Source organism: Xyrauchen texanus, chromosome 12 (assembly GCF_025860055.1).
Source record: "Xyrauchen texanus isolate HMW12.3.18 chromosome 12, RBS_HiC_50CHRs, whole genome shotgun sequence".
NCBI classification, from domain to species: domain Eukaryota; kingdom Metazoa; phylum Chordata; class Actinopteri; order Cypriniformes; family Catostomidae; genus Xyrauchen; species Xyrauchen texanus.
The window spans coordinates 24,998,001-25,011,866 of record NC_068287.1 but is presented as its reverse complement, the minus strand read 5'-3'; the positions used below and the strand labels follow the sequence as shown (position 1 = coordinate 25,011,866).

Genomic DNA, 13,866 nt, shown 5'->3' with positions numbered 1-13,866 from the left:
AGTCGAGATTTTGAGTAAAACTAAAAAAGGACTTCAATTTTGATCTGTTTCTCACCACACATAACATATCACTTCTGAAGCCATAGATTTAACCACTGGAGTTTTATGGATTACTTTTATGCTGCCTTTATGTAATTTTTGGAGCTACAAAGGAAATAAAGATTGAATGGACATACATAACTGAAATATTCTTCTAAAAATGAACTATCACTTTAAGGGCTAATGTTCTCACAAAAATAGTCAAATACTGTTAATATAGAAACAAAGGAAAAAGGTGACACAGCAGTTTTGCTTCGAGTTTTAAATTCATTATGACAAGCATTAATTCATTCATCATACTTGTATAGATATATCGATGGGGAAGCACCAGGAAACATTAATATGTGACTGCTCTGTCGCTTTATGTAGTTTCACGCGGGTTTTAAAGATAGGGGCGCAATTGAGACGGTTACTGCCAAAGTCATTCTCGTCTTGACATTGTAGCAAACTTTTCCCTTTCAGCCAGAAGACATGTCCAACAACAGCGCAAACAGCAGCTTGGTGGTTCTCCAGAAAACCGTAAAACAACTGCGAAACGAAGCAGGCATCCGGAGAATTAAGGTGAGTAAAAGACATTCAAAATCTAAAAGATTGGAAATCTTCTCGAATAGGGTGTGACTTGACAGACTTGTTTTTGGCCAACTGCTGACGGTCTCTGCAAATCCTGCTACATTGTACAATCATTTAACTTTTTTTTTTTTTGTTTGTTTTTTTTTTGTATACATCAATCAGTATACTGACTCTCATGAGAGCTATAAAGCACGCTTCAAACAAACGAAGAATTATACATGTTGTTGTTTACAGTTGTTTGCTGTCATTGACAGCTTCTACCGTGGCCTGTCTGACGTTATGGCTCTTCAAAATTACCTTCGTTTTACTGAACTGTTCTCGCCTTAACCTGCGGATGATAAAATCCTCATAAACTGATATCACACTGATATCACTTTTTCACCTAGTAGTACTATTTCAATAAGCTGGTGTTTTAAAAGGTAACATACAATCTCCAAACTGTTCCTCGCGCATAGTCTTAATTACATTTGACAAACTCCATCCAGTCTGTATCGCGCGATAGTGTAGCGCGTTGACGCGACGCGAGCTGCGCACAGTGGAGCTCTTTGTTGATTGTGAGTGTGTGACAGTGCCACAATTGTTGGCCGCAAAAATCCAAATCCTTATTAGTTGCCACGTTACCACTGGGCCCCAGAGACATTATTTTTAAAACAACATAGGGCTTTATGTGTTATTATAAAATGTATCATGAATCAAATAAACACTGTAACTTCTGACGACCGCGTGACTCTTAGAAATGTTAGGTTTTTTCTTCAAATTGTCAACAGAGCTGTTATTTATCCAAAAGCCTATGTTTAAAAAAAGGACTGTGCAAAAGTCTTAGGCACTTAAGATGCTTCACACAAAAAAAACATTTTATAGCTTCAACTTTATTGTGTCAATTGGAAATATAAATTCAACCTCAAACAGTCCCTTTGCAAATAGAAAAGAAAGAAGAATAGGGAGCCCTGCAACAGATGGCATGGTCCCCACAGAGCCTCCCACTAAACATTGAGTCAGAAGCAATTGAGACTGTGTACTAAATAGTGCTGTGGTGAATTCTTCAAGAGGATAGGAAAATCCTATCTGCCAACAGCCAAGAAAAACTGTGTCCATGTGTACCTTGTTTGGAAGGCAAAAGGTGTCACATTGAATATTGATTTAGCTTTTTTATGTTAACTGGACTTTGTGTGACGTTAATTGATAAATGGACATGGCAGCAATTATCGATCATTGTTTTAATGAATGGTGATCATGCATGATATGACTTTTCATTTAATTTTAAAATTCAGTGACAATTATCTGACAACTAAACGCGTATCCAAGAGAGAGCTTATTTTTAATTTTGAGATTGATTATTTTGTGCTTTTTTTAGGGGTACATTGATAGTCAGAGACATCTCATAGCAACCAAACTGATACAACACTGCAATGCTATTGTTAGGATCATTAAAAGAGAGTGTAATTACCCAAGTTTTGAACACCTGTCCTGACTCATCAATGGATATTATTTAATAAAAGTGAATGTTTGTCACTGACTGTAAACCTCCCTGCCCTGGGTGCTGACAAGTTTGTGTGATGTAACACCTGCTTCTCGACGATATGGGAGTTGAGAATTTCCACACGAGTTTCCAAGTTAGAAGTCTGACATAAAGTGTCATTCCTTTGCACTTTCCCCCGTTGAAAGGTGGAAATTCTGACTCTCCGAGCTGAATGAAAGGCTTCATGAATCATCAAAGCAACAACAATATGGAGCATCGCAGCTTTCCCCACAGGAGCAAACACTTGAGGACACACACACAAGGTGCGTGTGGCAGCGGACTCAATGCGCTGCGAGTGCTTCAGACAGCTAGACAGAGCACAGCTAAATGGAACAGAATGAAGCATCTTCAAAACTGAACTTTAACTTAACACGCATATTAAAAACACGATGGTTATGGTGTCCACTGTTAAGCCTTCTGCGATTTGAAAATAGACGGTTCAGACAGTCACTAAAAAAAACTGGTGGACACTTACTAAGATTACTACGGTAACCTGAAGGAAGAACTGACAGACACAAGTTGTACCCATTCTTTAATTGAGTTGGGCAGAAAATATTCACATAATGACAAAATATGATGCATTATATTTTGATTATGCAATCTTTTGTACATTTTGTAACAGATTATTTGATAACAGCCTATAAAAATGAATAGACGATACACTGTAACAACACGTTGCAATGCAGCAGCCAAAGATGTTTGTCAGACATGTTATTATAGAGATATGTACATGTCATAGCCCCTCGAGTACTCGGCGAGTAATCAAGTAGTTAGTCCGAGTACTCGAGTAGACAAAATTACCAAAATGACCATCCATAATTTGTATATTATATAATCATCTTCAACCTAGGTTTCTCAAGCTGCAGCCGATCTAAAGACATTCTGCTTGCAAAATGCCCATAAGGACCCTCTCCTTATGGGGGTGCCATCCAGCGACAACCCCTTCCGCCCCCCCAAATCATGTGCACTGTTCTGAGGTACCAGCAATCAACTTGGTGTTAAATGGTTTGTAATTTCCCTGTTTATCTTTAACTGAAATATAAACCTCTCTCTCTTTCCCCCTAAGGAGTTGTGATGAAGAATCTGGAGAACTACTGAACATTCCTGTTTTACACCAACTTTTTCAATATACAGTTGCATTTTGGCCTAAATCCCCTTTAGCTGCTGCTCTCTACAGCGGAGCTAAATTAACACTACTCTTATACAGTACATTTTACATTTTTATATCTGAGCTGTGTTGTGATTTGAAGTCTAGCAGATTTAATAATATGATTCATGAAAAAAAAGCATCTAAAAATGAATTTAAAGAGTGTGCTGATACTGCTAATTTGTGCAACACCTGTGGACATTTTCAGTAAATTAGGGAGCTCAGTTGTTGCCAACAAGAGTTTGAGGTCTTATTTACATAAACATGTAAAAAGGACCTTTGGTAAAATGACGGTAAATATGCAAAATCTTTGACAGGGTTGTTACTGTGCTGCCAAGTCAATTTCAATATTGGCCTTAGTAGAAAAGAAAAAAGGTATATTTTTGTGCAATGTGGTCTGTTTTTGATGAAACACTGAATCTCATTGTTTGTTTATTGATAAAATTAGGCTTATACATGGACTGTTGTTATCATTAAACTCTTATGCTTAAGATATTTAATTGTATTAGCCAGATATCTGTATTGAAGGATAAATATTTCTTGACTCTCAGGTTCTGTTTTATAAAGTTCAATGCTGTCTTTCTGATAAATACCTACTTATTCTAAATACTGAATAAGGTACTAACTTTTATTTCGGTGTATTAAAAAAAGAGAGATCCACTGAGTAAACGTTTGATGTAATAATACACATAAAATACGTCGACACTAATCCATTTAAGTTTGAAACTTCCATTTTCAGTTTCCTAATGTCATCGTTTTCCAAAGTATGCATTCTGTTTTTGGTGGAGGAAAATTACATTCTATTTGTGGTTGAGAGATTTTCAAACATAAAATGTAGTGTGGATGTGGCCTATAGTGTTAACACAAGATACACAAGTGTACATATTTGTTGGTAAAAGGGCGCTGCCTTCCTGTCTTTGCTGTTTACATTGGAACACCAAATGTCTATTAACCTATCAGCCACCCTGCTTTGCATATTCTCTCTAAACGTGGATGCATATTTATCTCATTTTATATCTGTATTTTTAACTGTCAACCACTAGTGGACAGGGATTCCAATGTAATTTCTATGTGATATTTGTTTTTGTAACAAAATGAGTATTGCATAGTTTACTTTTTCAGTAACACTTTAAAATAAGGATCCATTTGTTAGCATTAGTTAACATGAACTAATGAACAATGATTTTACAGCATTTATTAATCTTGGTTATTTTTGGCAAATTTTTTAACTAACAATAAACAATTGATTAATAAATGCTGTAATCTAATATATTGTTAACTGATAAACAATTAGCAATATATTATATTACAACATTTATTAATCTTTGTCTAACTTACATTAATGAATGGAACCTTTTTGTAAAGTGTTGCCTCTTTTTCTGTCTTTTCACAGAAAAATTGTAAGTGTTCTTAATGCTTTGTGCTTGCAGTAGCAACATCTAATTTGTTTGCAGTAGGCAACATAGAGATAACGATAGCATACTCCACCCTACCTTACATCATTTTACCATATAAAAAAAATATTACAGCTTCTCATAGCTTCTTTATTTGAATGGGATTTTATTCTAATCATGAGTTTAGCAGTTAATGTAAACATTTAAGAGAGCTATCTCCTATTGGTTGACTATTGTGTTGTACTTTCACATACAATAAAGTTGAAGTTTTCAAACTCACACATTTCATGCATTATATTTATTAGTGACTTTACTAAAGATAGGGACACAATTTTTCTTTGTTGGTTTATATTTTTTTAATTAAACTACATTTGGGGGAGATTGAGACATGTGGCCATGTGGAGGCGGTAGTAAGTCGGGCCTATCTTGACCACTGACTCGAGACGAGATCTGAGCCGCAGCGAGCTGCCTGTCTGTCTCTCCCCAGATCAAAGATGGCGATGTCCGTGTTCTCAGGCGTGCGCCTCCTCTCCATCGGAGACGCCAATGGAGACATACAACGACATTCAGAGCAGCAGCCTTTGCGACTGGAGATCAAAACCAACCAAGACGCGGCTCTTATAAGTCTCTCGAACAGTGAGTAGATGCTGCCTTATACATATTTTGTTCCCGGCCTTAGCTGAGTGTTTTATCCTAGCTTAGCCTAGTGAGAGAGTGTGTGCGGCATGTGCATGTGTTGCGCTGGCTGACCGTACATGCGTGCAGGACCAGCAGCTTATGGGTTATTAAATCCCATGCGTCTTTCATATAGGCCTGTCCGTGCTCTCAGAAGGACTTACAGTTGTTAGAGCCAAGGGTTTGATTTGATCATGCATGGCACAAACCACGTTGATTGTAGCCTGTTAGCACCTTTAAACACTTTGAATTGTTAAGCTGCTTATAGTTAGCAGCTACCCGGCTAACACTCATTTTAGCTCTGAATAATAACAGTGTATTTCTATAGTCTGATCTGTACACAGAGTTCGGAATATGTCCTGTGCGAAAGGTCGTCCAACTTCATGGACAGACTTTTAGCGGGACAGAATGAACGGGCTTTGGAGAATGTGGATTGGCGCCTATAAAGTTAGCCGCAGTCTGAGTGTGTTTTAACTGTCGTGCTTTCAGAAAGTGCTCTAAAACTTTCAAAGTGACCTCTTCTCTGTTCTGCTCTTTCCTTTTCCTTATAAACATTAGATCAATGCATTGAGTTACAGATTTCTAACGTGTATTTGTTGTTTGGTTGAATGGATGCTGTGAGTTGACTTGATTGAGCACATCCCAACCGCACACTACTATTACTGTAACATACTATGCTATTCTATACTGTGGTATACTATCAAAATAACAACTTGTCTCCAGGGTCAAGCACAGAAAATATTGTGAAAGTAATATTAAATTAAGCGGTGCTTTCTTATGCCAGTACCGTTTGGTCATTTATCTTTGTTCTGCGGGGAACAATAGCGAGTCCCCCGCCTTCCTTGTCTCAAGTGTCCTGCCTGTTCATTCAGCGCTCAGAGCTTTTGTTTAGTGCTCATGCTGCTGCTGATGCCCTGTGAATGAGATGAATGTCTTGAAACACAAACAGATGCGTGACCAACATTCAACTTAGACTGAGGTTTATTTTATTCAAAGCCAAAACAAGCTTCTCTAATTTTTTTCTCCTTAAAAAAGTATTTTGAGTTCAATACAAGTTAAGCTAAATCGACAACATTTCTTGCATAATGTTGATTACCACAAAAATTCATTTCGACTTGTCCCTCTTTTTAATTTAATTTATTTATTTTTTAAATCTGGGTTACAGTGAGGCACTTACAATGGAAGTGAATGGGGCTAATCCATAATCATAAAAAACTCACCGTTTCAAAATACAGCCACAAGACATTAACAATATGCGTGTTAACATGATTTTTGTGATCAAATCTTTTACTTACGTTTCTGTGTAATGCCCAATTTTACAACTTCATTGCCATGACGACGTAACACTTTAAAACCTAAAACAATAATGAACAAGATTTAAACAACTATACAGCTCAAATAATACAACATTTTTACAGAAGAATTAATGCAAGTGCTTTTTTTTTTTTTAATTATAAGCATCAAATTGGCCCCCTTCACTTCCATTGTAAGTGCCTCACTGTAACCTTGATTTTTGTTTCTAATGGAAAGGAGGGAACCCAGATAGCACACGTACATCTCTGAGATGTCTGTTTAAATCTTTTCATCTGGAAGGCATCACAATCTAATTAAAATCTGCTAAACATCTTAAAAAGATCAGATTTACTAACATTTAAATCATAAAAAGATCAGGTTTACTAACATTTAAATCATAAACATCTCAAAAGACATATCTGCTAAATCTCTTATTTACATTTGAAACATACTTATTGTCATATGTCTCATATTGCAGATGAGCAAACAACATAAAAATATGTCTTCCAGATGTAAACACACATCAAATAGACATTTGGGTTATGTAGGTGTGCTATCAGGGACAATTTGTGGTAATGAACATTATGCAACAAATGCAGTCGATTGAGCTTGTATTGAACCCGGAATAGGCTATTCTTTTTAAGCCCAGTTTTATTAAGCATTATAACTAGAGGTCGACCGATTAATCGATCAGCCGATTTTTTTTTTTTTTTTTTTTTTTTTGTGCATTTTTTAACATAATCGGCATCGGCCAATATCCAAGTATATCAAGCCGATTATTAAGCAGGCGCATCTGTGGGCAGCCTAGTGTTGTTGTGGAACACGTGTTCGACGCACACTGCCCCTAGAGTCATTTTCCAGCAGAGTGAGCAGACCTCATCCAGTGCCTGAGGAAGGAGCTAAGTTCCTTGGAGAAAACAGTAAGGATTAAATTTGTATAACTTATTTATATTTAATTAAAAACTTTTGATATTTTACTGCCAACTTCAAGAAAAAATGCGTCAAACGCGATGTTCGGCTACTTTGGACATTGATAGCGTAGTTGAAGTTGCATTATCACAGCAGAAGGGTGGCTATCATGTCACAATAAGTAAGCAAGAATTTTGCGATTACAGACAGTGAATCTGAGACTTTTATTTGTTCTGTTTGTGTGTCTTATATTTGAGAGGGTTGTCACTCAATGCAGAGAAATAAGTAATACAAAAGATACCAACGCACTATAGGCTATTGAAGGACTGGCTTTGGTAAGCTCGGACGTTATCGCTTCTGCTGTCGGTACTGGAGAAATTAAGAAAATACATTTATTATTGCTATAAAGAGAACGTTATTTTATCTTGCCAGCCATTTCTATGTATAGTAATATGAAACCATTCGTCTGTGATGCAATTTAGCTATTCGCAGTCAGAGAGAGAGAGAGAGAGAGAGAGAGCGCGATCTCGCGCACAGCGAGCACAACACGAGCCCTGCTTAATGAGTGACAGAACTAAACATACAAACGTAGCCTGGTTTAGATCTGTGATATTAGTCTGATTTTATTTTAGATTTCGCCTTCCAAAGATTATAAAAATAATATTTATACATAAGCCGCATTCTGTCTAGCACAACTTCCTTCCCTTCACAGCGGTGCACTGACATTTCTCCCTAAAACTCAAACTTAACGTCAGAATCAGCACGATCGGTGATTGTTGTAAAATGCTACTGTTGCTAAATTGCGGGACACGTTTAATAATAAAAAGAGCACAAGAGATACCGTTCCCAAGGCGGCGCACGCTCCGAAACAGACCACAAAGAGACAAGCCAAGTATAGGCTACTTTGGGTTTCATGTGCGCTTCTAAACGATCAAATATACACACAAATATGTCAAAACGACCGGCTTGGAGATTCACTTAAACACAGTTTATGTCTTAAATGGATGTAGTTATGGAAATAGTTGGGAGAAAATATGCTGCATCAGGAGCCTATTAGATCTGAACTCGGCCCTAATAAACATGTTGATGATTGAGCCATTACTGTGAATCAAACAACAAAAGGCAAAGAGAAAATCACTTACAGCTCTTGAATGAATAACTTCTGCATTAATGAGCATTAATCTATCTATGATAAACTATGCAGTGTTATTTTACAATTGATTACTTTATTAGAATTCTTTTTAGACCACACCTGAGCAGTAATGTTAGTAGACCTTCCTGAAATTAAATCACTGTGCCTATATAACGTTTATCTTTGTTTAATATATATATATATATATATAACAAAAAGAACCGTTAAGAATACCGTTAAAGTACCGGATCGATAAGCAGTATCGGTAAGAGTAGTAATACCATTAAATCCTTAACGATACCCATCCCTAGTTATGCCTGTGCTTCTCTTGGATGCTCTGAATATTGGATTATGTGTCTGGATTGTCCCTTAATTAAAGCTGGATTTGGATCTCAACCTTCATGTCTCGAAGCAGTTCGTAACACCTGCTTTGTTTATTTAATATATTTGTTATGCATTATTTATACAATATGTTTTTACATTATGCATTTTTAATTTAAGTCTACAAGTGCAGATTGGTCAAGTGTTCAATAAATGTATTTGTTGAGAGATTTTGTCTAAAGTAATTATTTGTTACATTTTATCTTTCAGATAAGAGGTTAAAAACAAGCACATATCGGCCAAAATAAATCGGCAGCATTTATCGGCCATCGGCCGACCGGGATTTCAAAAGATCGGCATCGGCCTGAAAAAACCCATATCGGTCGACCTCTACTTAAAATCGTGTAGTGTAAACTCAGCATAAGTATTTCTAGCAATTCAGTCCACTGTCGGCTATCTTTGGAATGTTCTCAGGAGGCTATTTGCAGTCATGACAATGGAGCTTCTATCTACTTGAATGGGGGAAAATCTTCAGAATAGTTTAAGATTACAATCAAAGAACATTTCACATCAGTAGTAAAATCTGACAACACTAGAAATCATCAATTGTGCTTCTTTACCTCAGATTACGCTACAGTATTTTTTCCCCCCAGCTCATATATCTAATGCTCATTCGTGTTCTTGAGTTGATTGACAGGCAATGTCTGCATCTAAAAGGTGATTGGCTCTTTTCCTGTAAGGCGGGATTTCCTCTCTACGTTCTTTACGAAACCTCTTGTGAGTTTTCTCATTAAAGTCAACTACTGTAATGGCAGAGCAACAGTTTGAAGAGAATATTGCTGAGCAAGTAAAGCCAATATGTTTACAGCAACTTACAAGTCCAGTTTAATGGCAGACTTTTGAAGGTAACTCTATCGCCACATTGAGAACTGAGGTTCGTTACCACCACAGTAACACAAGAAAACCGGATATGTACAGTATGTTCAACCTTACCACGCAATGGCAATGCATATTGTCAAAGCACTCTTATTTGTGTATGCATATATAATACAATAATACTTGTTTAAAGTATGTTTCTGCCCTTACCTGTAGTAAAATCACTGTAATGCATAGCCTCTCATGTCTTATTGCTTTAAAAATACATTATATATTACTATGATGAGATATTTAGTGAGTCGTTGTTTTAATGATTTTTTTTTAACGAGCAAGAGCTCATAAATGTGTAGGCCCCTATTATTTGTTATCAATTAACATACTATGAAGAGATATCAGCAAGCGTTTCAGACTTGTTAGTTCACATATTACTTTTCACTTTAATTGTGTCTTGCCCTGTCATGACTTAGGGAGAACCTGTTGTCTCTTTAGCTAAAAGTTCTTCAAAAAAAGTTGTTTAGTCTTTAGTCCTAGAGTTCTAAGAGTCCAAAGGACTCTAGATGCCAAGCATCTCTCCTTTTCTAGAGCAAAGAATATCTTACATTCAGTACCTTGCTCTTTCCTGAGCTGCTTCGGAGACTGCACTTGCTCAGTTATATAAATGAATGTCTGCATAATCTATCCACAGCAAAATTGTCCTAATCCTGCAACAGCTGGGAAAATAAACGACGATGCCAATCCTGCTGTAGCAGCAGTTTGAAGGGGAGGTGGCACCATCTGAACTCAAAATGTTAGCATGACACCAGGATAGTTTGGTTTGATTTGCCTTATGTTTTTAGGAGAAAGTAATCAGCCAGATTTTTGAATGTCTACATACATTTTGGTCCACATTGTAGCTTATTCTGGCCAAGAACTGCCCACTTAAAAAGCAAGAGACCATTGACTGGCGTGTTAAGGCCAGTTCACACTGCTGCAACAAATGCCAACAGACACCAACACTTCTAACATTCTTTGACTGCTGTATTTACAATGTTGAGAATGTAAATATGTTGCATTGCCTGACAAGGAAGAGGTTGCAGATGAAGCCATACACGTGCAATTTAATGTAGAAATGTATACGCTCGATTGATGTTTAGCATGTATTCAGTGTGACATTGGGCTATAACTTCATTCAGTGAGTTCCATTTGAGTGCATCAATTTAGCGCACATGATTGTCCAAAAAATGTGGGAAAAGTTTATATTTTTTAATTCATACAGATCTGCATTGAGTTCAGTGTTTGCATTTTCTGTGAATTTTACACCATTTGAAAATTAAATAATCCGTTTTTTATGCAAGTGAGAAGAGAGCTCTTTTATCCTCATCCGCCTCTTGATATAGGATAGACAACATGTGTATTCCCTCACAAGTTTCATCCATATAAACTGCTGAAACAAGCTAACCAACACAAACATTACATATCATTTTGTTATCTTTATTGCAAAAGGAATGGAATAAACAGTTCAGGTTGTGGATATCTTGTTAACTTGCAAGTTAGTGCCGCAAACAAAACAGAGTTTATGCCACTAGCTTGACAAACTTTTGGAAAATCCAATGATTATTTTTTCCTTATAATTGTTGCAAATCCGGTATCTTGTAAACATGACTTGGTTTCCAAGTAGACTGACAGAACAGATGAAGTTGCTTAATGCCAGCCAATTAAATTAGAGCTTGCCAGATCAAGAAAGGCTGTTCCAGTTTTGTGTACAATATGCATCAGATGAACAGTGAATAGGGGCGTGCTGGCTGTTATGTAATGTTAAACTTACCATTCCTAAAACTAAAGTTAGCCTAGGCAGTGAGGTTACAACGTGTGGTTATACTCTCTCTCTCTCTCTCTCTCTCTCTCTCTCTCTCTCTCTCTCTCACACATGCACACATACATATTTAATTAAAAGTTTAGCACTTTTTTGTTTGTTTTTGAATTGTCTTGTAACCTATATTTACAGTAGGACCAATTATTGGATTGCATTTATGCCTCTAAAAATCTTTGAAAAGTCATTTTTTTGCAAAAATTGTATTAAATTAATCTCTAGTATTATCTGCTCTGTTGAATTCTGAAATTGTCTCATCATTTGGCAGCAGACTGTTAAGGGTGGTAGATACAACAAATACTTGTATTTATTTCCAAATATTTCTTCACTAAAGGTAAGAATAGTTAATGAGACTGTTAAGGAATTCGAATCAGCAACAGTCCCCTAATAGTGCACTGAGGTTGACGTTTGACTGAAAGTACTTTATTGATTCATTACTGCTTTGCTGTTTAATTGTAATTGCTGTATAAAAATCTATATCATATGTATTCTGTTCATATATACATCTAGATGAGGAAACATGTGTGTTTAAGTGTTCGGTGTCGCGGGAGACAGAGTGCAGTCGTGTTGGGAAGCAGTCCTTCATCATTACTCTGGGTTGTAACAGTGTCCTCCTGCAGTTTGCATCTCCAGCAGGTAAAACTCACCATACTCTTCCTGCTGTGATTGATCAGTTTGCTCAAACAATTGTGAGTCATTCAGACAAGTACTCTGCATCACTCATAGTTTACAAATGCTCCTGAAATCATTTCAATGAATATAAAACATGGTGCTATCAAGCAAGTACTCCACTGTCCTAATGTGCTCACTTCTGTTGTGTTTGTTAGATTTCTCATCATTCTATAACCTCTTAAAAAACTGCCGTGGACACAGGGGTGAACGTTCAGTCTTCAGTGAAAGGACAGAGGAGTCCTCAGCTGTACAGTATTTCCAGGTGTGTTTGACATGCATATGCGAAGAAATCACTTGATGAATTGGTTCCATTCTTCACCTACTACCTCATCAGGAATGTTTTTTTTTTTTTAAGTAACAATAAAATTCATTATTATTTGATGAGTTTACATGCAAATGGCCTGCTAAAAGCAATCATAGGCCAATTAATTATAATGGGGACATTTGACTACTTTATCATAATAGCAGTGAATAATATAAGTAGTGGTCAACCGATATATCGCTGAGAAATCGGACGATATTCAGAGTTTAATTATCGCATTGGATGGTAAATTTTCCCATTTGGCCGATTTGTGTCTTGATGGCACCAAAAATCACCTGCTTGCATGTGAAACGACTGAGAAATGTTACGCGTTATCATGTTACTACAATAATAGACCATTGTTCAACGCAGTCTCTTTTAAATGGTCCGCATATCAGAGCCGCAGAAGACGCGCTTGAGCTCATAATGTTAATGTTAAAGCATTAGCCAGTTTCTCCCTCTCTCTCCTCAACAGTTCCCTGTAACTTTTAATTGTCTTGTCTAAAGATAAAAAGGTAAATATCAATAAAACTAATAACATATATCAGGGCTAGTCAATTGGCGGCCCACGAGCCAAATCCGGCATGTCAATCATCTTTGTCTAGCCATCCGACTGATTTTTGATAAAATTGCCTCACCATCTGAAATACCAGTGCGCTCTGTGCAAAACTTAGCGTTTGCCGGCGCAAGCCTCAGCAATCAATGGTGAGTTTAACCAGAGACTTATTAGCAGAGACAGGCCACTTCTATTAAAATGAATGGGTGAAATTGGAACACCCAACCAAAAAGCTCTAGCACCCAACGGTCAACAGATGTTGAAAGAAAGTCCCGGCTTACAGGTAAAAGAGCCAATAACCTTTTAGATACAGACATCACCTGTCAATCATCTCGAGAACGTGCATGCGTATTAGCTATACAAGCCAGAAAAATTAAATTTTTAGGGTAATCTAAGGTAAAGAAGCGCAATTTAGATTTTACTCACGCTGGATCCGCATGAGTACATGAATGCAACTTCAAAGTACAAGCGCTTCATTTACACTGAGTAAATGTCTTATTCACTATGCATTGTATGTATGATTGGTTTGATTTTGTATTTTTTGAGAAAATGCAATTGCTAACGTTGACATGCCATCCATAGTTGCTGGACTACTGTGTGTACTGTTAGTTCC

The 13,866-nt window shown here is 36.9% G+C and overlaps 1 protein-coding gene across 2 annotated transcripts in view; it reads left to right on the top strand.

The window, feature by feature from the left end:
• The first annotated feature begins 5,135 nt into the window (after nt 1–5,135).
• carm1 (coactivator-associated arginine methyltransferase 1) overlaps nt 5,136–13,866 on the top strand; it is a 39,920-nt gene continuing 31,189 nt past the window's right edge. For both annotated transcript variants that reach the window (XM_052140167.1, XM_052140166.1), the window contains exons 1-3: nt 5,136–5,305; nt 12,235–12,360; nt 12,552–12,658. In XM_052140167.1, the coding sequence (XP_051996127.1) occupies nt 5,164–5,305; nt 12,235–12,360; nt 12,552–12,658 (375 nt within the window). In that variant the 5' untranslated portion in view covers nt 5,136–5,163. The remainder of the gene's footprint in view (nt 5,306–12,234; nt 12,361–12,551; nt 12,659–13,866) is intronic.